Source organism: Python bivittatus, unplaced genomic scaffold (genome assembly GCF_059951505.1).
Source record: "Python bivittatus isolate LINGU-HERP-01145 unplaced genomic scaffold, Pbiv_v1 ctg000330_np1212, whole genome shotgun sequence".
NCBI classification, from domain to species: Eukaryota; Metazoa; Chordata; class Lepidosauria; order Squamata; family Pythonidae; genus Python; species Python bivittatus.
The window spans coordinates 12,803,201-12,830,511 of NW_028277058.1; the positions used below are offsets into that span (position 1 = coordinate 12,803,201).

The window sequence follows — 27,311 nt, forward strand, 5'->3', positions numbered from 1 at the left end:
CAATTCATGCTTGAAAACAGGTTTGCAATTCAGAACAGTTCATATTAAAAATATTTTGGACATTCTTAGCTGCAGCTATGAACCAGATTAGGAATCAGTTAATAACTAATATTCATGCTAGTTAAAATTGACCCAATTTTATTTTGAAAAAAGAATTACAGGATCTTTCCAATACTATTTTTAGTTTTATAAATAATAGTCTTCATATCTGGGTGAAAAAAAGTCCCAATTCCATCTTCCTCCTCCCAAATTATATATAACACAATGGAATTTGAAACCTTTGTTAAGTATTGTCATGAAATATGTAAACACAGATCTCAGGAATCCAGGCATTGCACTAGGGGAGTGAACTAGTGATATGTACATTGATAAAGCCTATTTCCAAGCAATGATAGCCAGTATCAATTTAAAAGATTGCCTGTACCATCCATGTACTGGACTTTCTTCACATTTTGTTGCCAAAATTGTGTGGTCATATTATATATTATACCTTCCTTTACCCCAAGTGATTATTTACCATTAAACTTGATTTCTTCTTCACAAAACCCAGTCTATTGAATTTGATGCTTTCTTTAAAATTTTCTTGGCTTCATTTTCTTCGCAACTTATTAGTTCTTCATCTTCTATGGGAGAGGAACATTTGCTCTAGTCAGCACATTTTTATACTTAAGCATTCTTTGAACAACCTCAAAATTAATTGACTTCTATATTTCAAAATAAGTATTTTTATACACTGTGTCAACTGCACTAAGTTGCTAAAATGAGATTTCTGAAAATTTCTGACTTGAAGAAATCACTATGTCATGTGCTGATCTGGCTTGCCTATAATGTAGAAAGTGGAGCCACTTCTCATGTTTCCTTTCTGCAACATTTCACTGGTTAATATTATAAGACAAATTCTGCAGATTATTTTAAAGTTGATGAACATGACAATAGGAGGAGAATAAGAAGAGACAAAGAAACAATATAATAGGGTACATTTTGAAATATTTTTTTTAAAAGCCATAACAAAAAATAGTAATTACCAAATCCCCATGTTAATGATGAACTCAAGTCTTTCTTCACTAAGGACATCAGAACAGATTCAGATATAAAAAGAGAGTAAATATTAGGATGTATTAGCAAAGCAATCACAAATAAAATGACAAATATATACTTATTTATGGAATGTATAAATTGCACCCCTCCATTTAGCATGTGCCCAGGGAAATACAATTTAAAAATATACTTAAAGCTTATTATGAAAAAAAAGGGAAAAACTCATATAGTGAAATTTGGAAGTGGCATTCAAACTGAGGAACAATGAAGTATTATATAAAATAGTGCAGGTTTTTTTCCCCATCTAAAACAATATAGGGAGCCAATCTCCCTTTCCTGAAGTTCTACAAATAGATGCTAGTACCCAAAATGGCAAAATATATAAGAAGGTTTCCAATTATAATCCTATACTGGGCATTGGTTCATAACACATTAATTTAAACTGTAGATTTAAGTAAAGCTATGCTGTTTAATCAGATAAAACAGATCTAAATATCTTAACTAAAATGTTTCTAACCAGTTACATATTATCTAGGATTTCCTTTCCTATTTTAAAAAAACCCTCTAATAGGATTCATTTTATACTTACATATATTTAATACAAATAAGTACAAAAACTGCAGATTTACCATTTTAGATTAATTTCCCCTGCCCTACTCTTTTGCATAACCTCCATCTAAGATAATGCTTACTATAAACCATAAGTGCATTATTTCAAAAATAATGTCTTGTTACAGGTAGTCCCCAGTTTAAGAACAAGTTCCGTTCCCAAGGTCTGTCCTTAAGTTGAATTTGTATGTAAGCCGGAACAGCATTATTGTATAATACTGTATGGTTAGTATTGTGTAATGAACTCAAACCATGGTGTATTTAACTCAAATTTTGCTGCAATAGACTCAGTTCCTAACTATGGGTCATCCGTAACCCGGGCGTTCTTAACCTGGGTATTCCAAATAATTGCTTTTATGGAGATTTAATTGGTGACTTCCTTAAAATGTAAATGATACATTCAGTATAGACTTCAAGATACAATAAATTCAGTAGTGCTTCATTTCAAGCCAATTGTATTAGAAATCTATCAGTAGAATTGACAGTTCAGACCATGCAATAATCCAGCCAAATTTATGAGAAACTGCAAAACTTTGTACTCTGTAGTAGGATTGATTATGCTATGTATCATATATGAGCATGTTCTCAGGTTTCTTTTCTAAACTTCTGTTAAATCTTTTAGGTATGTTGAATATTTTAAGGCTTTTATATATTAAATTTTGAAAGCTTAAATTTAAGGATTATAATAGCTGACATCACTAACAAAAACAGTACTGCTACTATTAATAATAATGGTAATAATTACCAGATCCCCGCATTACTGATGGACCTGAACATGAGTCTTGCTTCACTAGAATACCAGCCCAGCATTCAAGCACATTTTAAAAAGTCAAAGCAATAGATAGAGAAAAAATAGTGAATAATGTAGCCTGTGTAATCTTTCTTCTGTACTAAATAAGCATGCATACATTTGGATAGCTGAATAACAATTTAAAGATATAAGGCTGCTTCATTCAATCTGAACAAAGATGTGACCTAATATAAGCTGAAAGAACATAGAATCAAATGGAATTCTACTGTACATTCCATCTTCCTGGACACATTGGAACTTTTGGGACAATCTGTGGCCCTGGAGAACTTGCCCTTCCAGAAAATACAGTGGTACCTCGGGATACGAACTTAATGTGTTCCGTGACTCTGGGCGTATCCCGAGTTGGTCGTAACCCAACGCAAATTTCCCCATAGGGTTCAATGTAAATCTGGTTAATCCGTTCTGCCCTCCGAATTTGGTCGCACCCCAAAGCAAATTTTCCCATAAGGTTCAATGTAATTACCGTTATTCCGTTCTGGCATCCGCAGACCACGCGTCAAGGGCGGGAGAACAGCCGGGCGCGGCGGGAAAAAGGCCGGGCGCGGCGCGGCGGGAGAACGGCCGGGCGCCGCGCAGCGCCGCGTGGCGGGAGAACAGCCACGGACCACGTGTCGGGCGGAAAAATGGCCGCGGACCACGTGTCAGGGCAGAAAAAATGACCGTACTCCGAGGCGGAGTTCGCACATCAAGGTAAATTTTTGCGGCCGGAGCTGGTCGTAACCCGAAAAGTTCGTTAGTAGAGACGTTCATATCCCGAGGTACCACTGTAGCTACCATGGGAGTTATAACCAGTTAAAATGCACAAACTGACCAAACTGCTAGCTATTGCCCCTCTAATCACACCTACTGCAAAATGTTCCACTACTCCCACTCCATCATTGTAATTTTCTAAAATGAGGTTATGGGACAAATTTGGAGACAAGAGGCACACTTGGAACTAGATGACACTGGGTGTTAGCATTTCTTTTATTGTTTATTAAAAGAATGTACAAAAGTATAAAAAGTCCAGTGGGGCAAGGGGCCTGGTGGGTGCCAAAGGAATGGCCACGAGAACACTGGTCATCAGGCTGGGAATCAGCATAATACAGTGGCTCAGGTCATACTTCACATTAACAAGGGAGCATAATGCTTTACACGTTGAAATTTCAAAATGTAGACAAGGCCCAGGCAAAGAAGAGGATGAAGACTAACAGAAGCTACATCTGAGTTCATTTAAATTTCAGGGAACTAAGTGCAGTTACCATATTATTCTCCATAACAATCTCCCCCTTCTATTACATTAAAGAGTACAACTTGGTAGCAACTTTTAAAGGGTCTCTGAGCATCACATTAAAGGTGTTCAGGCCTCGTGTGACTTGGGTATTATCTGTGCCAAGCCATGAATGTGTTAAAAATTTGATTTAGTATGTTGTACAAGTCCAAACATTGTTGTGTATAAGCCATGGTTTATGTGAATCCACTAACTGATTATGGTTTTCACAGTAAACTGCAGTTAAGTAAACCATGGCTTTGTATAATATGAACCCAGCCTATACCTTTTTAGGATTTATCCAATACAGAGCCCATTTTTTTTTCTTTTTATGCATGATGCATCACGATTCATTTAGTAGGTTTACTGTCTGAACAACATCTAGGCCAGTATTCTAGAATGCCAGATTCAAGAACAATTCCACTAATTACTGATATAATTGTTTTGGCCTAGAAAATCCTGGGCTACTGAATGACCACCCATAAGCTGCCAAAGGTCACCAGGAATGGCTGGGCATATGGCGGTGAATCTGATTAGACTTACAGTGGTAGCCGGGAAGGTCTGGTCTCGGCTCACCAGCATATGGACTCCTGCCCTGTACTTATATGAATTACTATACTGACAGCAAAGTTGAAATGGCTTGTTAAATGCTTTAAAATTTCTAGGTGATTCGTGCTGAGGCAGTTTAAATAGTAAAAACTTTAACAATTAACAAGAGAAAAAAAATACCAGATGTTACTGATGAACTTGAATCTTTCTTCACTGTGAAAACCAGTTGAGATCAGTCACATCAAAAAACATAAATATTACATAGCATTAGGAACTCTTCAGCAAATGTCAATAATGCATTAAATACATCTGCAGTATAGGATTAGGTATATTTTGTAACAGGTTTATGATATTAATAAAGGTAATTTTCTTGTAACATTTATTATTGTTTTGTTCCTATTCATTAATTGTTTGAGGCAACCTTGTGTAAGGGAAAGGAATAATATTGGTGGGGGGAACAAAGTCAAATGAAATATGGATGTCTGTTGCAATTTCTTCCCTCTGACTGTCCATGCAACAGAATTTTTTTAACTACAGATATCCCTGTGCATACATACAATATTTATTTATGTTCAGAGTAGACTCATTGAAGGCAGGAGTTCTTTGATTTCCATGGATCTATGTCTATATCTGACAGAAAAATATTACTTTTCCATCTCATGAAGTCTCCCAAATGTTTCTCCTAGGTGCAGAAAACCCTGGTGAATGGGTGGGCTATGGCTAATGGAAAAGGTAGAAAACTGAGTAGAATTCTCAGTCATAAAATATAACCCAACTACGGTATTCCTAAGTGTGAATTATAAAAATCCCAACTAATAACACTAATTGTCTTAGCAATATACATTATTTCAAGTGAGGCATAATAACAATCTCACTGCTGTACCATGTTCAAACACGCTGTAATGTGTTGTGCAGATATGATATCAATGTTTAACACTGGGGAGTCAAATTTTAACCCAAAATAGCAGCCTACTCCTCCTTTTTGCTTTTCTCATTAGGGACAAATTAGGCTGCTCCTCATCTGGTATTTCTACTGCTGACTACAAGTCACTACTGTAGATACTATAACTTGGGCAAATAGCCATTCATTTTTTCCTTGGACCTAAAGTTCCCAGTGCAAATATGATGCACTGTTTCTTCCTAAAGGAGAAGAAAAAGGATAACAATTCTCTTCTATACCTGCCTTTTTGTTTGTAGAGGAGAGTTAGTGAGGTGAGTTTCCACTAAAATGGTACAGTTTAGACCAGAAGTGGACAATCCTCAGCATAAAGTTGCACATGGCCTTTCAGTCCTTTACTGTAGCCTCAGAGCTACCCTCTGCCAAATTCCATGCCAAATCACTGACTTTTTGGTGCCATAATTTTTCTCTTTGGCTCTTCAAAACTAATATTAAAATTGGATTCTTAAGCTTTCCTAAGACTTAACACATAATGTTGTGCTTCAAAAACCTCTTAAAACTAAAAGGGCCAATGATTTTAATGTGTTATCATCACATCTTCTCCAGCCCTTAGGAGGCTGAATTTTAGAGTTTTCCCATTCCCAAAACCCAGCTTTGCAGTTATTAAAAGCTTGAGCACTGAAATATTTGTATCTAAACACGACATAAAAGAAATTGTCATTTTGACATTCCAGGGAGCTCCAGACTTTCTATTTGCATTAATTTCTGTGAAAAAACAGAATGTTTTCTCTTATAAATTTTAACTGTATATTTATTTATTGTTTTAATATGTTGTAAGCCACCCAGAGTCCCCCATTGGGGGGGGAGATGGGCGGGGATAAGATAAATAAATAAATAAATAAATAAAAGTCAACTTATAATGTACATTGATTCTTCCATTATTCTGTTACCTTCTGCAATTGGCACAGTCACAAATATACCCACAGTTCTGTAAGCAACAGAAAATTCACTAGTAAAATAGGGCAAGATTGTGAGAAACTAAGTATCCCTGCAGCAGTGGTGCTTGTCATGAAATCATCATCATCATCAAACTGCCGTTTGACAAGCCTTGGAAGTCTAGAAATATGTACAATCCCAACTACATTGTTACATATGACAGGAAAAAGGTATCTTGAAAAAAGATTATGTTCTCTTATTCTATTCAAAAACCTTTGCAATATTTACCATTAATTCCTATAGCCGATTGCCTGACTATTTCTGTATACGCTTTTCTTCTTTCTAAGGATTTATTGTCAGAATATATTGCAAGAGATCCACATCTAAATGGTCCCCTTGCTTTTGATTCTCCCATGTCTCTGGTTATGTTTGTTGCTAATTCAGGAATACAAGAAACAAATGTATTAAAGAACTAAATAAATTAAGAATTAAAGAACCAAAAATGAGTTATCTTAAGTATTTAGCTAATTTCTAGTAAAAAAAAATAGAAATGAACATTATATGAACAGCTTCCACTATTAAAATAATACCCTGGAGAATAGAGGGAATAATTTTCAATTGCTATGTCCCATGAAGTAACTGCAAAGTACAACACTCATAAGATATGCAGTGAAGCAATGAAAGTAAGACCTAGAAAAACAGTCTGTGCAAAGGAAAAATAGTATCTCTGTGTATTAAATTAGTTTCTTTCTAAGGCTAAATCTACCAATTAGGGGTTTATAATCAATGATAGCTGTATAATCCAACTAAATAAAAGACACAAAAAGAAGTAACAAAGTAGTGTTAAGTACATTCACTCATTCTTACAATTGGCTGCAAATGTAGCTCCATCAAAGAGGTTGATTTCTGTTATGGTGTGGAAAGCATTTAGAGACCACAAGAATCTGTAAAACAATTACTGTATCTTTAATACTATTTTGCACAGTTCTAATATATTTATATGCTGTATTAATTCACTACAACCCCTGACATTCCTCATTTTTCCCTTTGTGGACATTTAAAGTGTCACACAATCTGTGAACCAGAACATAGAGTTTTGCTAAAGAAAACAGCTTGCATTTACAAATAAGTGATACAAATGGATGATGTTATTCTACACATATAAAGGGTGCTTGCAAACACATCCACACCCAAGAGATGATGGGTTGGTCCCTCCAGGTCCGGGGGGGGGGGTGTCTCTAAGCCCATCCTCCACAATCTCTACTACACTCTCCATATTTCCAGGACAGCTATTCAGTGAATGTTGCCTCCAGCAAGTTTTTCTCTGTCATGCTGAATTATTCAGAAGCAGGTAAAGTGGCAACCTCCTCCCATGCATTTTGTCTTCTTATAGCTTCCATGTGCTAGGATTAAAATCTTTTCAGAATGAGACTCACAGATTCAATATGAATTAAAGTCTTTCTTATGTATGTACAGTATATTAAGTAAAGAGGAGTTGAGAGAACAAGAGGAGACAGGGGAAAAAAGTAACAATTGCTTCTAAAGAGATAATTCCAGGAGTAGCTCTTTCAGCCAGGCATGCACATACTTACACAGACACACAAAAACAAAAACAAAAAAACCAAAGCTCCACAGGTAAATTCTTCCGCATAAAAAACCAAAATTCTAATCTGTATCTGGTTTAACTAGTCCCTGGATTGCTGCATTTTTCCTGAGTTTCTATCCCACTTCCAGGTCAGGGCTCTGCTTACCTGCCCTGTGATCCAGCTGGAAAGAGAGTCAACCGCTCTTCCCATAAAGGAAAAACATCAAAGACAAAATGGAGTTGCACATTCTCTTTATAGAAGCCACTTGAGAAAGGAATATCCCCGCTCCTTGCTGACATTTGAGCATTTGATTTTCCTGGGCTTTGACTTTCTCCACCAGCTATCTGGATCAACAGGGTTAGTTTTGATTGGCAGGTCAGATTAAGATTTTTCTTTAACTCTTTCATGTCTGAACCTCTTCAAATGGGATGGCTCCCTATTCACTACAGTATATAACAACAAATTCTCCACGCAAAGCTTATATTTATACTTACTTATCATAGAAACTGGATATTTTAGGATTATAAAAGTCTTCCACATCAGAGAAATTCTTACTGTCCCAAGAGAGAGCAAAGGCCTAATAGAAAACAGACACAATTACATATTTCATACTGGATAATTACAGTGATATTTGGAAAATATAATTAGACATCTGAAATGTAAGAAATTTGAGAATTTGAGAAATTCTCCTTGAAACTGAGCTTGATTTCTGGGCTCTTCATCCACGCAGTCGTCTTGGCAACAGTTCAGAACTTGTCTGTTGCTGACTTCTTTCAGGATGTGTTTTTGACTTCCTAATCTAGCTTATGGTCCTGATAACTCCTGGTGACTTCCTGTTAAGTGCTAACCAGGTCTGATCCTGTTTAGCTGTGCAAGATCAGCTAAGGTTGGCTATGTGCAGCCACCAGGCTGGATGTAAAAATCTATACCAGATTAGAAATGTAAACTGTTGTATCTTTATTCAGAATCTCATTTTGATAACAGGGCAAAGGATCTTGGTCAACTTTCCTCAATCTGGTGTCCTCCAGGTTGTTGGATTTCAACACTAAAAAACATTAGCCAATAGGGCTGAACTATGTTATATGAAGATCTAGCTCTCTGGAAAAGATTTTAATCCTGAGGAAGGTGGAAGGAATGACCAGCAGCAAGGTGGCTGGACTCAGTTACAGCGGTGATGAGTGCACCACTGGAAGACTTGAAAGAACAGGTTAGGGATAGGTTGTCATGGAGAAAATCTATCCATGTGGTCACTAGGAGCTGAAAAAAATTTGATGGCACATAATCTTTTTTTTTTCATTATAGGGGAAAAATTAAGAATAAAACCATATAGATATTATTTTGATGAAATGAGAGGCTGCATATATTCCATCATGTTATTGTGTTGCTAATTATTCTGCAGATATATAATTGTACAAACATATGGAGGAAAGAAGGGACTTTAAAAATGGTTTACACTCATTTTAGTGCTAGACATTAGAAAGAAAGTTTAAAAGAATTAAAACATGTAACAGAAATTACTTTCCTGTGCAAAAGTAGTATGAGATAAAAATCTCCATGTGACTTTTTCATATCAGAAAATAACATCCCAAATTAATTACACAATAGGCTGCTAGCTGCCAGTACCAGATTTCAGAGCTAATGCTTTCTTCATATATTGTCAGATCAGGAATACTGTCACATGTAGAGAATGCAAGGAGCTACATTTCTGAACTACTGAACCTTGAAGAATCATGAATGACTTCCAATAATCACACATACATTTTACAAGTGCATAATTAATATTTCTCCAAATTCTGTCACCATTCACTATGGCAGTAGAGCTCAACTATATCACATTTTGGTAAATTAACTGATCAGATGAAAACATGAATGTGAAAATTGCTAGTGTTGGCTATAACCTTATTAATATCTCAGGGCAGGGAACCTCTGGCTCTTCAGAAGTTGCTGTATTTAGCTACCACTCAGCACCCATTGTCATTGACCATGCTGGTTAGAGCTGATGGAAGTTCAATTTCAGCAATAGCTAAAGTTCTACAGTTCTCCACCTCTGCCAGAGAAGTGGCAACAGAATGATTAGCATGATTTGCAGTGGCCACCATCGTCATATACTGTCTTTGGTTTCCATATGTGAAAGTAATACATTCTGTAATAAATAGGCATGGAATCCAAGCATGGAAATTATTCCTGATAGCTCTATTAGTATAATACAACACCAATTTTTAGAAGTGTTCAGTGCATGGATCTCATTGCTGTCTCAGGTTACAAATACATTACTGAAAAGCCAAATAATTATGGAGAAAAATCTGACACTTTGATGATCTCTGCTATCATTACTGCATCATTGCTCTAAAACTAAACTTGGTTGGTACTATAGGCTCAAAATGCTTTAATATTCCATAGATGGTCCAAGCTTTACAATACACCATATTTTATAAGGTATCATCAAGTTTGTTCTCCTAGGTAAACTTAGAAAACTCTTTTTTTCCTCACCAGATTTAAGAGCAACTGGAATGTAAACAATTGTTTGTAGCATTGTCAGTAGTTGAGAGTAAATCATTGCTCATGCTAACAAAATCAGTGAATGTTTCTATCAAGATTATATTCTTACTGATTTGCAGTTTTTAAAAAATACACATACCTTTATGAGACATACTAAGCTATAAGCTCAAGGAAAACAGGATTACCTTTTCATGATCTTTATTATGCTGTGAAGACAGGCTACCAAGAGAGCTTAAAATAGTTCCCCTTAAGATCAAGGTACAAACATGAGATGAATTCAATTTGAAACTAACATTCAAATCAATAAGGGCTCTCCTTTTTTCTTTTGCTGAGCTCCATACAAGAGCTCTGATACAGTATACATCCTAGAAAATGGAAAACATAATTATCATCTCAAACTAAAAATATCTTATGACCTCAGTATTTTAAAACAAATTCTAGTTAAACTAGGGCAGCAGAGATCGGGAGTTAAATCCTCAGCCAGCCCTGAAACTTAATTTGCACCAGCTGATAGCTCTCAGGCTACCATATTTCACTGATTGTTGGATAATGCACAATTGGCAGGCTAAAAACATAGGAAGTATTGCTTTATTTCCTGAGCAGTATTGTTCAAAGCTGGTGTGTGTATACACACACACACACACACACACACATACACACACATATATACAAACAAACAAACAAACAAACCAGTGGCTGGATAGCATAGTGGTTAGAACACCGCCTTTGATGCAGGAGACTGGGGTTCAAATCCCGGCTGGTACCTAACTTACCAGTAGGGGTCCTTGGGCAAAGACCCCCTAACGTTTCACCTGCCTACCTCAAATATGAGAGTGACACGAACTAACAGAGTCATGCTGGCTCGGACGTCGCCCGGATTAACACGGTCCGCATCAGATGTTGGGGAACCAGGACAATCTGATGTTAAGTGGGCTACTGGAACAAACCATACGTGGACGAGACAAGAGAACTTGGAATTGATGGAATGCTACTACAACAGCAGACCTAATGAGAGGGGATATATGAAACATATGAGGGAACTATGGATAGACAGAAGGCCTACTGAGAAACAACTATTTACCCAGAGCTTCAACATAGTGAAGAGGAAGTTGCTCTCACAACTTGAGATAGACCAACTCCACATAACAACCCGGACTCAAGCAGACCTGGAAGAACAACTGGATGTGCAGCCAACACCTGAAGCTGGAATGTCACTGCATAAGACCATGGATAAACTAGCTGCAGTCAACCCTCGAGTCTGATTACCAAGGCTCAGTGGAGAAGCACCATCAGATAGTATGCTAGAAGATGCCAATAGAGCCCTCCAGACAATCCCTACTACCACCATAACCAAAACCAATTAATTGGTATACACTACAGCCCCTGTAATCCTGGAAATGCTTGGCTACACAATCAAGAAGAAGTACATACCCACCCTGGAAAATGAGATTGGAGAGAAGTCAGTCAGCTGGTGGAACTACAAAAGGATAAGACTTGGCTATTGAAAAAATATATGGACCTGACTCCATCTGAAGCCCTAGAGACTGCCACAGCACTGGCTGCCAGGTTAAGGAGATAAACTAGAGAAGCAGAGGGCAAGAAGATAAATGGCCTGTTCTCCAAAGAACCATCCAAAGTGTACTCCCAGCTGCAGTGCAACCACACAGTAACAGCTGAGCCACCAGCAGCAGAAACTGAACAGTACTGGAGGAACATATGGGAAAAAAAGAAGACACATGACACCAGTGCAAAGTGGCTGCAGGACCTGAAAGCAGACCACAACAATCTCCCAGAACAGGAACCAGTCACCATCACAGTAGCAGACATCCAACAGTGGGTCAAGGACATGAAAAGCTGGACAGCACCTGGCCTGGACATGATCCACACCTACTGGTTAAAGAAACTAACAGCAGTGCATGAACACCTAGCAGCACAGATGAACCAACTGCTAGCAGCAGGCTCCCACCCAGACTGGCTAACACAAGGAAGGACAGTGCTGATCATGAAAAACCCTCACAAGGGAACAGCACCATCCAACTACTGGCCAATAACCTGCCTCCCTGCAACATGGAAAGTTGTATCAAGCATCCTAGCTGCCAAGCTACAAGACCATATGGGCCAGTACATGAGTACAGCTCAGAAGGGCATTGGGAACAACACCAGAAGCTCAAAATACCAGTTACTCATAAATAGAGCAGTTGCCTGAGACTCAAGGTCTAGGCAGACCGTTCTGAGCACAGCCTGGATTGACTACAGGAAAGCCTATGACTCAATGCCACACACATGGATCTGTGAATGCCTGGCGCTATACAAAGTCAACAAGACCCTAAGGACCTTCCTCAAGAACTCAGTGGGACTGTGGAAGACAACACTGGAAGTCAACTCAAGACAGCTCGCAGAAGTGGCCATCAAGTGTGGCATATACCAAGTTGATGCACTGTTCCCACTGCTGTTCTGCATAGGCTTAAACCCCCTCAGCCAGATAATCATAAGGACTGGATACGGGTACAAGTTCAAGAGTGGAATCACCATCAGCCACCTCCTCTACATGGATGACATCAAGCTGTATGCTAAGAGTGAACGAGACATTGACTCACTGATCCACCTGACACAGATCTACAGCGAGGACATTGGGATGTCATTCAGACTGGAGAAGTGTGGCAGGATGATAGTAAAAAGAAGGAAGGTAGTTAAGACCAATGGAGTGGAACTACCAGTGGGCCACATAGCAGACATAGAGACCAACTATAAATACTTTGGTGTCCCACAGTCACATGGGAACCATGATGAGGAGGCAAGGAAGACAGCAACATCCAAGTACCACCAAAGGATAAGACAGGTCCTGAAGAACAAGATCCATGCCATCAACATGTATGCCCTGCCAGTCATCAGATACCCTGCCAGAATAGTGAGCTGGCCAAAGGAAGACATTGGTTGCCAATGTGAAGACCTGGAAGCTCCTCACAATGTACGGAGGTTTCCACCCCAAGTCCAACACCCAGAGATTGTACACCAGCCGCAAAGAGGGTGGGCGGGGTTTGATGAGTGTTAAAGCCACTGTCCTGGATGAAACCCAGAGCATCCAGAAGTACATCACTAAGATGGCACCCAAAGATGAGCTGCTGAGAGAATGCCTCAGGCAGCAGCAGACATGGGAGGAAGTTCAAGTGGAGGAAATACCCTGGCAAGACAAGCCCCTGCATGGGATGTACCATCGACAGATAGCTGAGGTGGCTGACATTGGGAGATCCTATGAGTGGCTAGAAAGGGCTGGACTAAAAGACAGCACTGAGGCATTGATCATAGCAGCACAAGAACAGGCACTAAGCACCAGATCCATAGAAGCAGGGGTCTACCACACTAGACAGGACCCAAAGAGGCCTCAGAGACAGTCCAACACACAGTGGCAGGGTGTAAGATGCAGGTAGGAACAGCATATACTGAACAGCACAACCAAGTAGCTGGCATTGTGTACAGAAACATCTGCACAGTGTATGGGCTAGACCCCCCCAAGTCCAGATGGGAGATTCCACAGAAGGTTGTGGAGAATAACAGGGCTAAGATCCTGTGGGACTTCCAGATCCAGACAGACAGGCAGGTAGTGGCCAATCAACCAGACATCGTGGTAGTAGACAAAGACCAGAAGACAGCGGTAGTGATAGATGTAGCAGTGCCAAGTGACAGCAACATCAGGAAGAAGGAGTATGAGAAGCTGGAGAAGTACCAAGGCCTGAAGGAGGAAATAGAGAGGGTGTGGAAAGTAAAGGCCAAAATTGTCCCAGTGGTGGTAGGAGCACTCGGGGCCATGAGTCCTAAGCTGGGAGAATGGCTCCAACAGATCCCAGGAACAACATCAGAGCTCTCTGTCCAGAAGAGTACAGTGCTAGGAACAGCTAAGATACTGCACAGAACCCTCAAACTCCCAGGCCTCTGGTAGAGGACCCGAGATTGAGGAAGACACGTTCCACCCATAGGGGTGAGAGGGGAATTCTTTTAACTGTGTGTGTATATGTGTGTATATACAGTAGATATAGATATATTAGCAATAATGAAAACAGAAAACAGCAAAAATATGGCCTAACTTTAATCTCAGAAGCAGATGGACTTAATAAACCAACTTTTTAAAAGCATTTAAAAGTGAAAAGAATAGCAGCCTTATTTAAAACATATTATGGTAGGGGATTGCAGACATATCCAAGGAAGAAATTTACAAATAGCCTCCTTGTAGTCCCTTGAGGGACAATGTCCACATATCACAACTTGCATGTTTAATTTGATGTCAGGTGCCAGGATGCAGCCAGAAAAATTAAGTCTGTGGCATCTCAGCTAATTAGAGTGAGAACAACACCACTGATATTGTGATCTTTTTGATTCCCCCCAGCCTCACCACCAAAGAAAGGTTATGATACTAATCAAAACTAGTGGGTAAGATTAAGGAAAAGGACCTTTTATATACCCTGGGTCTAGGCTATTTAATCCAGCACTTTAAATTGGACCAGGAAACCAACTTGAAGCTGATAGATCTCCTTCAACACAAGCATAATATGCAAATTGTTGTGAGTTCTTGTCTATTGCATTTTGAACTGCCTAGAATTAAAGCGCTTTTCAAAATGTAGTAACAAATAAAATGCAATTATTTCCATTATCATGAAGTCACAATGGCTTATATGACAAATGTTGAATAAAACAAAGTATAATATCCTGCAATGTCTCAACCTAGCTATCTTTTACTCTAAGATCTGAATGAAACAAGAAAAAAGAAACCTAGCTGGCATCTTATAATCAGCTTTAAGAGGGATAGTGCTCCTAATTCTAACTGCTGGATAGACAATGAGTGACAGAACTCTGTATGTGTGGGAGATATCAATCTTTAATAATTGAACAAATGATTTTTTTTCTTTCCTGCAAAATTATAAAGGAAATGGTTTGATGAAGGAAGCCCTACTCCTTTGAACATGCATACAATGCATGTTCCAAAAAGATATGGCTTCAAATGTTATGCCATGATCCCCATCTTGCCTTTTTTGACCTCACCCCTGCTGCAGACATCTCTGAATATGGGCATTGAATGGCTTGAGGGACACATTCCATATATTATAACCTGCATTTTTAATCGGATCATATCAGCTGCCCAGATGCAGGTAGAGCAATTAAGACTGTGACACCTCAGCTAATTTGACTGAGAACCAATTTTTCCTGAGATGCATATCACTTAGGCAAATTCCTAAGTGAAACAAATTGTTCTGTCAATTCTAGTGCTTCAGTAAATATTTTTAAAAGTGCATAGCTCCAAGGACAGATTACTATTTCTTTTGTTTCTTAGTGGGAGGATATATAAGAAGTTTTTAATTCTTTAGTTTACTCAGTAAATACTTCAACCTTCCTTATTTCTATGAGAACAGAGGATCTAAGGGTCTCCACAGAAATCAAATTCTGTAATTCTTCATTTCCTTACTGAACAATTCATCATTTTGTATAAAACCTGTCTATCAGGGTTTATGCAAAATGATGAAGTATTCAGTAAGGATCTGTCTATCAGAGCAAGTGAGAGGAACAACCCATATGAGAAGACCTTCAACCATTGTAGGAAAACAATAAACATACAATTAGAATATACAAATCACTTCATTACTACTCACAGGATTTGAAGGATCTAAATGCACAGCTCTTGTAGAATCACGTATGGCGTCTTTAATCCTGTCTGGAAATATCACAAAGAAACACCAGAGAGAGAGAGAGGGACAGTAGCTCACTCATCATAACATCAAACAAGCTTTAGTGCTAGAAAAAGGTGGCTCAGAATTTTCACTTTACATACTTTTTGTCAAATCAGCAAAATGATCTAAAATGTTGGGCCTCAAAAAAAAAAAACAAAAAAAAAACCCCCAGCTACTAGTCCTGGTTCATATGCAACAAGTCAAAAATCATATAAACTAAATCTGAATCCTGATTAAGTCCCTGCCTCTACAATCTGAGAGAGAGAAATGGAGCACACGAATCAGAGGCATCACAGGAGCTTATCCACACAGCATTCAACTATTATTTTAAGTTAGCTGTGAACAATTAGAGTTTCTTCTATAACTGGCTATGCTCAGCAATGGAATATAAAAACCATGTGTAGAAAGCATAAAAACAAAATAAACCACAAGCATGTTGCTGATCTATAGTATTTCATTAATAGAGGCACAGACTTAGTAATAAGGAAAGTAGGTAGTTAATAATTTTAACACATGACCAAGCTCTAAAACTGCAGGATTTATTTTCCTGTAACCACAACCAATTAGGCAAGTCACAGCTATTTGTGAGAACCAAAAAGCATTTTTGGATGCCATTATATCTGAAAACAAGTTGTCATAATTCAAAATAACAAATAAAGAAACAGACTAGACCAAAACAAAAAATGGTTACCTTATACTTTATGTCCAAATTCTATGTGCACTAATCTGATTGCAAATCAGTCCAAAAACATCATATGCCCCACTCAGGTTGTATGTAATTTTGAGTCCTCAACATGTGTGCACACAGGATATACCCCACCCACCACTGACATCACTCTAATGGCATCTTCAGTTATACATAGGTGGGCTTTTGTCTTATAGTTGTGTTGAATGAAAAATAGGGTTTCTTCCTACGGTTGTTGGAACATTCAATAGTTTTATAACCTTTGACCCATCAGACCTGTAGTGACTGTTCTGGCTGGCAGTAACGCTCAAGCAAGGCTTTTTCAGCTTGGGATTTTCCACCTGCAAAGCATGTGTTCTCTTGCCACTCCTTACAGACTGACTCTTTCTGATATCAAATGTCAATATTCCCAGTACATAGAAAGGAAATTTAATTATGTTTATTGCCCACCACACTCCATATTCATCCAATGGTCTGGACAGAGCCTAAATGCATACATACTGTACAGATAGAGGATATATTCAGACCTTCAGTTAAATGCACAGAAACTGGGGGCAGGGTCTGTGAGGGTGGATGTCAGTCTACATTCTTTGTGTTGATTGTCACTGAATTTCAAATAACATCTTTGTGGGATTTAAAATCATAATACAGTTGTTACTTTTTTCTTGTTCCTGTTCTTCTATATTGCCAATGCCAAAAAAAATATAAATAAATCTTAATTGTATTGTCTTGCTACAAAAACAAGAGTTAAGTTTAACTACAAAAATTTATATCGCATACCACATTTCACATATGAATAAGCTCTCCTTCCAAGAACAGGTATCTGGTAGAAAGATCCAGAAGCACAGCCAACTTGACAGACATTCTGGAGAAAAGAAGATATAATGAGAACTGAAATACTGTGATAGGTAATGAAGTTTCCAGTACACAGTACCCTGTTACGCCATTATATACATCGTCATTGTGAATCTAATGGAATTCTCAAGTTATTTGCATTAGTTCCACTGTTCTTTTATTTATTTCACGTTACTGATCTTATTTGCCCCAGCAGGGTTCTATAAGATTACTCCCTAAACTGTTCAGACTCCTATGGGGATGATTTATATCATCACTCAAGAGTAATGTTTCCCATAATTATATCAAGCTCGAAAAACATTAGAACCCAAGAGGTTAGACAAGCAACAATAACATTAGCTGCATTCTCATATATTTGCTGACATGCCCAGAAAAAGAGAATGTAGAAAGGATTTAATTACATTACACTAGAACTGTAAAAGGCAATACAACACTTATGGCAATTTCTGTTTAATCTGCAATATAAACAGTAAACACAAGAATACACACACACACATGCACACACACATATCCATCATGCTATTCCCTATTGGGGAAAGTGTTATTATGAAAAAAGCAGGACAGGAATCAGAAATAGCATGGAGCATAAAGGCATGAGATAAGAGAAAATAAAAGGAAATATAGGTAAATCCAGTTTACATGAACTCCATTCACTACAATACCTTTCTAGCTTTGCAAACCAGCCTTGCTTCTGGTATCTCCATACACTGCTTTAAATACTGACATTTATTTATTTATTTATTTATTTATTTATTTATTTATTTATTTATTAAACTTGTATGCCGCCCATCTCCCCCAACGGGTGAATCTGGGCGGCTCACAATAACAAAAAAGGAAAAAATACCAATCCCTCCAACAATGGCTAAAATCCATAAATAATTGCAATAGAAACATGCATTAAAAATGTCCTAAATCCCCCCTATAAATTTTAGCACTAAAACCTTCAAGATGCTCGGAGGGGCCAACTCATCACCCCACCAGCCATCTCCACATATGCGAGCCCCCATCCAGCCCCCAGGCCTTCTGGCAGAGCCAGGATTTAACCCCTTTTCTGAAGGCCATGAGGGAGGGGGCACACCTGATCTCAGGAGGCAAGATGTTCCATAGGGTGGGAGCCACAGCAGAAAAGGCTCTCTGCCTAGACCCCACCAATCGAAATTCCTTGACCGGTGGGGTCTGCAACCTGCCCCTTCTGCTGGACCGAGTGGGGTGGGCTGAAATAACCTGGGCGAGGTGGTTCCTCAGATAACCTGGTCCTGTGCCATGAAGGACTTTAAAGGTGATGACCAACACCAGAAACAAACTGGCAACCAATGCAGCTCACGCAACAGCGGTGTTATATGTGCCCTCCTAGGGGCATTGAGAACTGTCCGCACCGCTGCATTCTGCACCAGCTGCAGCTTCTGGATACTCTTCAAGGGTAGCCCCATGTAGAGCACATTACAGTAGTCCAACCCAGAAGTGACCAGGGCATGAGTGACCGTGCGGAGGGCCTCCTGATCCAGAAAGGGGCATAACTGCCACACAACAAGTTCTTCTCACTTGCCTTTTGAGGATTTCATCAACTCTATCCAACCACAATTTTCTAGGATTTCCCCTTCCACTCAACCAAGTCACTCTTTCTACATGTACTTGTTTTACAGTTTGACACTATTCATTCTCTCCACTCACCCATTCTTAACTCTATCTCTTTTTTTTAAATAACACATACAACTTAAGTAAGCCATTCTCACTTTATTCAATTTATTTCAAGTTTCTCCCACCATACCCAACTCTCATTTCTACATAGCAAAATGGATGGAAGCACATTTCTATACACAGCCACTTTCACTTTTTTTGAAAAATATTCATTCCTTACAACAGACTATAAAGTACTACTTTTTTTCTATCAGCATTTGTACACCTTCAAGTTTCTCCATGCATTTCCCTACTTTTAGTAAACATTCTATTCGGGTACAGAAATTCATCTATTTGCTCTGATTTTTCTTTTACTATGTTTGTATAACTTGCAATCATTCATTTTTCCTTTCAAATACCTTGGTTTTTGATAGACTAATTTTCAGATCCATACAGATCCATGCTGCATTATACTATCTAACATTTGCTGCAAATCATTTGAATTGTAAGGCAGCAACACAGCATTGTCTGCATACAAAAGAAAATGCACATCCAAATGCCCAGTTCATATCCTTCCATTCTCACCAAAGCATTCCTTATACATTTATCTATGAATACATTAATCAACCAAGGGAACATTAAACATCCTTGTCTTACACCGTATTTGGTTGTACTTGTGGTATACTGGGCAAAATGTGCCAAAATTCAGTGGTACTGTCCTTACCATTAAAACAATATGCTGTTTGTAGCATGGATGCAACTGAGGCTGGCAATCTAGTCTACTTTTTTATAACGAAAAGCATTATGTGAAAGTGTTATATAAAATATCACAGGAATAAATACCCATAGGGAAAGAAATGTATTTTTCACATCTCAGTTTTGTATAAAGAAGGAATAACTTACAGCTTCAGGATCTACAGTACCTGAACATATTTTTTAGTCTCCTAATGCATTTTATTAATTTATGCATTGATTTTCCTTAATACAAGTTATCTGCAAATACTATTTAAAAGCATTAACCATATACTTATGATAGCTAGTTTGGTGCAGTGGTCAAAGGTACCAGACTAAAAACTGGGAGACTTGAGTTCTAGTCCCGCCTTAGGCACAAAGCCAGCTAGGTGACTTTGGGTCAGTCACTATCTCTAGCCCTAGGAAGAAAGCAATGACAAAACACTTCTGAAAATGTTGCCAAGAAAATTGCAGGGACTAGTTCAGGCAGTTGCCAGGAATCAGAGAGGTACATGGAGATATATGTATGTGTGCGTGTATATATATTCATTCCTAACTAGATTTCAAAACATTGTTTCCCATTTTTGTATTTATAATTTGGGTCATTTTCAGGTTTTTATAAAATGAAGCTAGAAATATCAGTAATTTTTAATATTGGATCCAATCCATAGAACCTCAGGTCAAACAGAAATCACATGTACATTAAATAGATGAAACTCTCTATGATACAACTGCTAAAATGGAACATACTGACAAGATCCAACCATCATTAAGCACTTTGAAGGCTAACTGATTTACAGGATCACCTTTTTCCAATTATCTCTGATTGTCAGGCAGGGTGGGCATGATCTCTCTCCACTTTTATTTAACATCTACATGAAGCTGCTGGCTGAAGTCATCCATCTGCATGGGACTAATTATCACTATCATAATATGCCAATTATATTCATTTACAGATCTCTACCTTTGGCTAGCCATGAGATGCTATTAAGGGATGCTGATACTTTCTCAGTATCTGGAGGTTGTGAAGGTCTGAATGGTGAAGAACAGATTTTGTCTTAGCAAAACTAAGTAGCTGTGGGTTTTAGGCTACCCCAGATCTAGGGACTTTCCACTTTCAGATCTGGATGAGGTACTACTCCATCAGACAGCACTGCTGCACAGCTGGGGGGTTGTGTTGGATTTTCAGCTCTTGTTTGAAAAACAGGCAGCAGCGACAGCAAGGAAGGCCTTTGCACAAATCCATCTTGTATGCCAGCTGTAGCCATTCCTGGATTAAGAAGCCCTGCTCATAGTCCCTCATGCCTTGAGCGCCTCCTGCCTGGACTACTGCAATGCCTCTATGTGGGGCTGCCTTTGAGGACCATCCAGAACTTACAACTGAGAATGCAGGGTGTGAGTGTGAGGTGTGCACCATAACAGTATGCCGATTAACATTACTACTTCATGAACTCCAGTAGGCTTATTAGTGCAATTCAAGGTCCTGATTACCACTTATAAAACCCTTTGTGACACAGGGCCAGGTTATTTGCAGGACTGCCTATCGCCAATTGTTTCTGTCTAACCCACAAGATCCAACAGTGTGGGCATGCTCTGGGTCCCTTCTATTAAACAGTGCCATCTAGTGGAACCCAGGAGGTATGCCTTCTCTGTTGCAGTGCTTGCCCTTTGGAACAACATAGCCCCTGAGATTCAGGTGGCCCCAACCCTGTTGGCCTTCCATAAGGTCTTCTCAACCTAGTTCTTTCCATGAGCATTGGGCCAGGACACTGCATGAGACTTCCTGCAGTGGTTGGAATGTGAATATGACTGCAGTTTGGCCTCAACTGTGCAATGTTTTTTTGGTGGTGGGGTGTGTGTGTGTGTGTGTGTGTGTGTGTATTGGTTGACTTTGGTTTTGGTTTTAATCTTATCTTAGCTTCCCAGAGTCACAATTCATTAGTTAGGCAGCCATAAAAATAATCTAAATAAAAATAAAGTACGCTCATCTTTATTTTTAAACAGCACATCTCATGGGATCCCAGAGCTGTGCCTTCTCTGTTGCTCTCTGTGCCCTCACCCTAGCCAGTCCCTGCCATCCTGTACAAAAGTTCTATATACCTAGCTTTTCAATTTGTGATCTCAACCTATAGAGGATAAGTAACTGGCATTTAAGGATATTTTTCATCAATGTGCTATATTTCTCTATGTACAAGTATGTACATTGTTTATGCTTTATATTGTTTGTGATGATGTTTTTATTCAGCATACTGCCTTTGAATCTTCAGATGTGGCAACCTATACATCGAAATAAATAAATAAATAAATTTCAACTGGAAAGTGCTTTTCACTGTGTAAGCGCTGAATTCCTTCAAGATTCATAGGGAAATCTGCAAGAATGAGAGGTTCATCTCATCACAGAAGAATATACCATAGATGGTTTCTGAATATCCACTAATGGGAATAGGATACTTCATTAATTAGAGTAGTCTTTCCCACTGTTTTTTAAATGTATGTTAATGTATACTGTACTTATAAATATATAGTAGGATATTGTCTTAACCAGTATGAGCAAAAAGGTATTAGTGTGGCTGTTAAGTAAGACTGCATCTGGATTTTAATTGTGCATTCACCATACCTCATTCAGAAAAATTTACAGGGGCATAGGTATTGTTCTATATTTATAACTGACTAGTGGTTTCTCAATGCTTCTATTTTAATCTGGCTAACAAAATAAAAATGGAATAATTCCACAATGGTTTTTGACTGATAATGCTAGAGGCCATTAATTTAAAAGGTCTCTAAGAGGTAATCATTCCCTAAATATATATTTAGATCAGCATTTTCCAACAGGAAGCCCTCTAAACATATCAAACTAGAATCCCTTACACAGCCCACATCTAGCCCACATCTAGAAGGCATCAGTTAAAAAAAATTCACTTTGATAGATATTGTATTGTATTGTATGATAGATACAATAACTGTTGCACTAACATTACCCCTTTATGCCAAACATTTGAGGATCAATGTAAAATAATAAATTCAAATTTATGAAAAGCAGCATTTCTAATCACATGGTCCTTTGATTCAACGATTCCCCAAAATATAGAAATTCAATTACCATGACAGATCATGAATGCAAGATGACTATTTTTCCATTTGACAAAATTGTAGTTTAATGCACTGTGCACATGGCATAAATTATAATTCCATACCTTGGGAATATATGCAGTTTCTAATGCAAGAGTAAACTCTTCCAAAGCTTCATGATGGTTACCTAAATTTTGCAAAGCTACACCTAAATGATAATATGTTTCAAACACCTGAAATGAAAGAATTGGGATATCAGATTACTTAACTACTCTATTTTTATTTTAAACAGTTTGCAAATTTCAGACATTAAAACTGATTACTACCCATTATTGAGATTTCCATAAATTTTATATAAATACAGTGAATATTAGAATCATTATTCTAATATTGAATAATATTGATTCTAATTCCCTTTTTTTAAAAAATGAACCAAATACAATATTTTCAAGGAATGGGGAACTGAACAGCCTGTATCTATGATTTGATCCAATAACCTTGGATGCTGCAATTTTGCAGTTTATGAGGGAAATCCAATTTCACCTGTTTAACCTCCTTACTCTCATAAGAGTGTTGTTAGTGCATAATTTATGCTAACATTTCTCTTTCACCACCTGATTTTCTTTAGCATCCATTGTAGCAAACAATTTAGAAAGCTCCAAAGCTTGCTTATATTTTCATTCCATTCAGTTAGCATTAATAATTTCCCATGCTACCTTCTGATCTTCTTGTGGAAAGCAAGACCACTTGAATGAACAGATGTTCCAGATATATATGAACTTCCTGATACCATATGCTCAGCAGTTGTGCAAGGAGGCTTTTTTCTCCCCAAACAACTATGCTAATTTACAAGTGTCTAGAGGCTGGACTAGGTAATGTTCCAGGGATGAGACCAAGAGCACAATCCGTCTCTTGAATAATATATGAACAGAGCTGAGGTAGAATCCCTTTCAATGACAATTTAAAGTAACAGCAAAAGATAGCATTGTATCCAGGGATTTTAAAAGGCATTTAAAAAGAGGGGTTTAAAAATTAACAAGTGTGTTATAGTGTAAATTTTGTGAAATAAATCCAATTTCAAATTATGGAAAATTAAATTTGTCTGTTGGAATAAAACTGACAGAATTTTGTTGCACCTTAAAGACCACCACTTCTTCCACTCTGAAAAGTATATTTAATCCTTGTCACATGGATAAATGAAAGTTTGTTAGAAGCAGGCACACAGAATGGAATAGATGTGGTGTTAGAATGCAAATTCCTGTATGTCTAATCCAGTTTTAAGAGAACAAAATGTTTGCAAGAGGAAGCCGAATAGAAAGAGTTAAAACAAAGGAACAGTTAGTTTCCCTTGAATCTAAATTTAGTGTCTAAAGTTAGACTGCTTCTACCCACATTTTATAACCAAAGCAGCAAGTATGTATGGTTTCAAGTTAATATTCTATATAGAAATTTTTCAGACTGAAATTACCAGCAATTTACAGGCAGGACCAGGAATATATTGTAGAGGAAAATTCCTTTTACTCAAGCAGTTTAGCAGTCTTCTATAATACTCTATTGCCTGAAAACAATTTTTTTTAAAAAAGCATGAGGATTGAGAGCAAACTTATTTAAGAATCTGTATGTGTGAAGGAATGTAGACCTGGCCTTGGGACTGGGGAAGGAATGAGGGAGCCATTAAAGGGGGGCTTTCAGAAAAGATTACTCAATCCTGAGAAAAAGGAAATTGTGAGAAAGAAACTCAAAACCACACCTTGATTTTGTTCAGAATAAGAAGGGGCAGAGAGAAACTCTGACAGATTTTCAAGATTCTGTTATTCTATCCAGCAACAATAAAGAGCATTCCTGGAATTGCTGCCATGCCGCCCTCAAAGGGCTGACAACAATCTTAAAAATCTGTCAGAGTTTCTCTCTGCCCCAACCTAGATCAAACAGGGCTATTTTGACTTTCTCGCACTTTCCTCTTTCTTGGGACTACATAACTGTTTCTGAAAGTCCCCTCTTAACAGTTCGCATATTCCCTCTCCATTCCCAAGGCCAGGTCCTTCACAATATGGCAAGTAGATTTTCTATTTCAGCCCAGAAAAACAAGTCAGCAGACAAACCAGTCCCTCCCCCCCACCCCCACCCCCACCCCCGCAATCTACATTGGCTGTGATCTCATAACACTTGTGGTTTGCTAACCATAGCAACTAAGCCAACCACCCCTTAGCATGCTGTGTGCATCAGACCATCATGTGAGGTCATAATATGCTTTGTTTGGGGAGAGCATATTATATGAATCCAGCAGGGACTTTGGTTTAGCATGTCAGGAAAATACAGCCAGTATTTGCTACAAAAACAACACTTTATTTAAAAAAAACAACAGCAAAGTCGAGAGGCAGAAATAAAAAGAAATGCCAATTCTTTTAAGCTCTGCCACGTCACTGTGCCAAAGAAAGACACAAAGGAAAGAATTCTGAAAAGTGGAAGTGACTCAGAATTCCAGGCACCTTCAACCTTCAAGCAAGTTCAGGTTATTTATCTGGCAAAGGGGGGGGGAGCCCCACTCCAAAGCACAGAGTGAGAGATTGCAAGGAACAGGCTTCCTGTTTCTGCTCTCCCTCAGGCCTTGATGTCTGCAGCGCACAGGTTCTCAATCAGGAGATACGCTGGTGAGATTTCCCTGAATCTAAAGAAAACAAAACTTCACCCGTTGAACTCTAGAAGTCACAAAACCACTGACAGCACAGAAACTCCCGCTCTGGGTAGAAAAAAAGCCTGAAGTGAAAGCCAGGGCCTCCCTCATTCGGTCAACTGGCTCTACTCTCCTCGGAAGCAGACTTCCTAACTTGTTTTGAACCACAACTCCCCAAAATTCCCAGCCAAAGGCCATGCTGGTTTTCAGTTTGGGAATATGCAGTGAAAGCTGCTCGACGGCCGTCCAGCACCAGGATCATCCATCGCCTAACACGGCGCAACTGCGCCCGGAGCGCGAATCCATCCAGAATTGCTCGCCGCGCGGGCCGCTCCGCGAGCCCAGCTGGCGCGCCTGTTACCTCAGGCCAGCGCTTAGCTCGCTCGGTGGCTATAGCCGAGCGCAGGAACGCCTGCGCTTGCGCTTGAGCGCGCGCAATGGTAGTCATGAAGATCGGGGAAATGGCGGACTGAGCGTCTGCGGCTAGCGATGCAGGCTTAGAGATCTTTCGGCGGAGGGTGCCGGCCGGGGAACGGGACGCAAGTGCGTCCTGCCGATCCGACCCAGTCGGGGGGCGCGAGAGGGCTCTCGGCGGCACCGCCATCCGTGCCACTCATCCTGCCGCTGCCGAGGGACGAAAGCCATTGCCATGGCAGCGGGAGAACCGCGGCACGCGCCCCCGCGCTTCTAAGCCTGGAGTTACGGCCACCCAAGACGCAATTGGGCAGAGTCCTGGGCGCGCTTCTCCTCCGAGTCTCCTGCTTTGATTTCGGAGCTCCGTCCACACCCGTCTAAGCACACGCGACGTTGTGCGAGCCACTGGAGCAGCTGTCAGTTAAGCTCTGGCTCGCTGAAAGGTAGGCGACGGTGGAAGCGGCCACTTAAGTACCTTGGACTTCTGTGGTCCTTTGATCGAGATCTTTGCTCTACTCCATGTTTGCAGAGCCCAACCCGTGATCCGCAGCCGGATTCCTCGCGTGGTGAGCGGAGGAACAAAGTGGTAGACCGGGCTGGTCCTCTCCCGCCCCGGGTTTTGGGACGGCAGCTTCAAGATTCTCTCAGTAGCGCTAATGGGAGACCGGGAAGCTGAGCTCACCAGGTTTTGAGGGCATCAAGTGTGTAGAGGGGGGTGTTCTAGGCTTGTTTTAGATGGATATTCAGGAGATTATGTTGTTTTGCATATTAATAAATTCTAGCATATTGTAGTGTTCCACTCATTTAGGTGGGCCCCACCCGCTATCATGGTCTGGTTTCAAAAGCCTTCCTCAGGCAAGGAAGAGGAGGAGGAAATAGCCTGGAAAGCAGACCCTGTGTTGCTGGCCATGATTCTGAGTCAGCAACTGGCCCTACCATTTCTTCCCTGGGCTCCCACAACTCTGACCCCACTCAGGAGCTCAAGAATGGCTGGGTTTGCAGAAAGGCATAGAGGTCCTGGCCTGAAGAGCAGCTGGGCCCAATAGGGCTACTCAGGAGAAACCTGATTAAAGAAGCTGGACAGGTGCTCAGGAGGAGTGAAGGCAATTTGAATGTGGAAGATACCTGGGCTCAGTATGGAAGAGTAGCACTGATCTGTAACTGTCAGGGTTCCACCGACTCATTTTTACCATTTTAGGAAATTGCAGGATTGCAAAAGTTTTGAGAACTGGTTTAGACAGACAGTGACCTTTATCCAAAAAAAAAAAAAAGTCTGAAAAAGAAAACAGAACTGAAATGGGTACCTTTGGAAGTAATCAGAACTGACATTCAGAGTCAGGAAGGAAGAAAGAACATCTGATAAATTGTTCTGG

At 39.3% G+C, this 27,311-nt stretch overlaps 1 protein-coding gene across 1 annotated transcript; it reads right to left on the minus strand.

The window, feature by feature from the left end:
* Positions 1-385: 385 nt before the first annotated feature.
* On the minus strand, positions 386-25,972 carry LOC112542615 (uncharacterized). The gene is made up of 12 exons (XM_088141502.1): positions 25,654-25,972; positions 24,319-24,452; positions 22,976-23,083; positions 17,358-17,442; positions 15,815-15,876; positions 10,361-10,540; positions 8,171-8,253; positions 6,958-7,034; positions 4,437-4,469; positions 2,393-2,437; positions 1,026-1,064; positions 386-623 (listed from the first exon to the last, which is right to left on the minus strand). The coding sequence occupies exons 1-12, from the start codon at positions 25,970-25,972 to the stop codon at positions 538-540; spliced, it is 1,251 nt and encodes a 416-aa protein (XP_087997628.1). The 3' UTR covers positions 386-537.
* Between the last annotated feature and the right edge of the window lie 1,339 nt (positions 25,973-27,311).

Coding starts and splice junctions, on each gene's coding strand:
- LOC112542615 (XM_088141502.1), bottom strand. CDS start 25,972: ATGACTACCATTGCGCGCGCTCAAGCGCAAGCGCAGGCGTTCCTGCGC. Junction 15,877..17,357: donor TTATTCATATGTGAAATGTG/GTATGCGATATA, acceptor TGATATTTCCAG/ACAGGATTAAAGACGCCATA. Junction 4,470..6,957: donor AGCTACATTTGCAGCCAATT/GTAAGAATGAGT, acceptor TGGTTTTCACAG/TGAAGAAAGATTCAAGTTCA.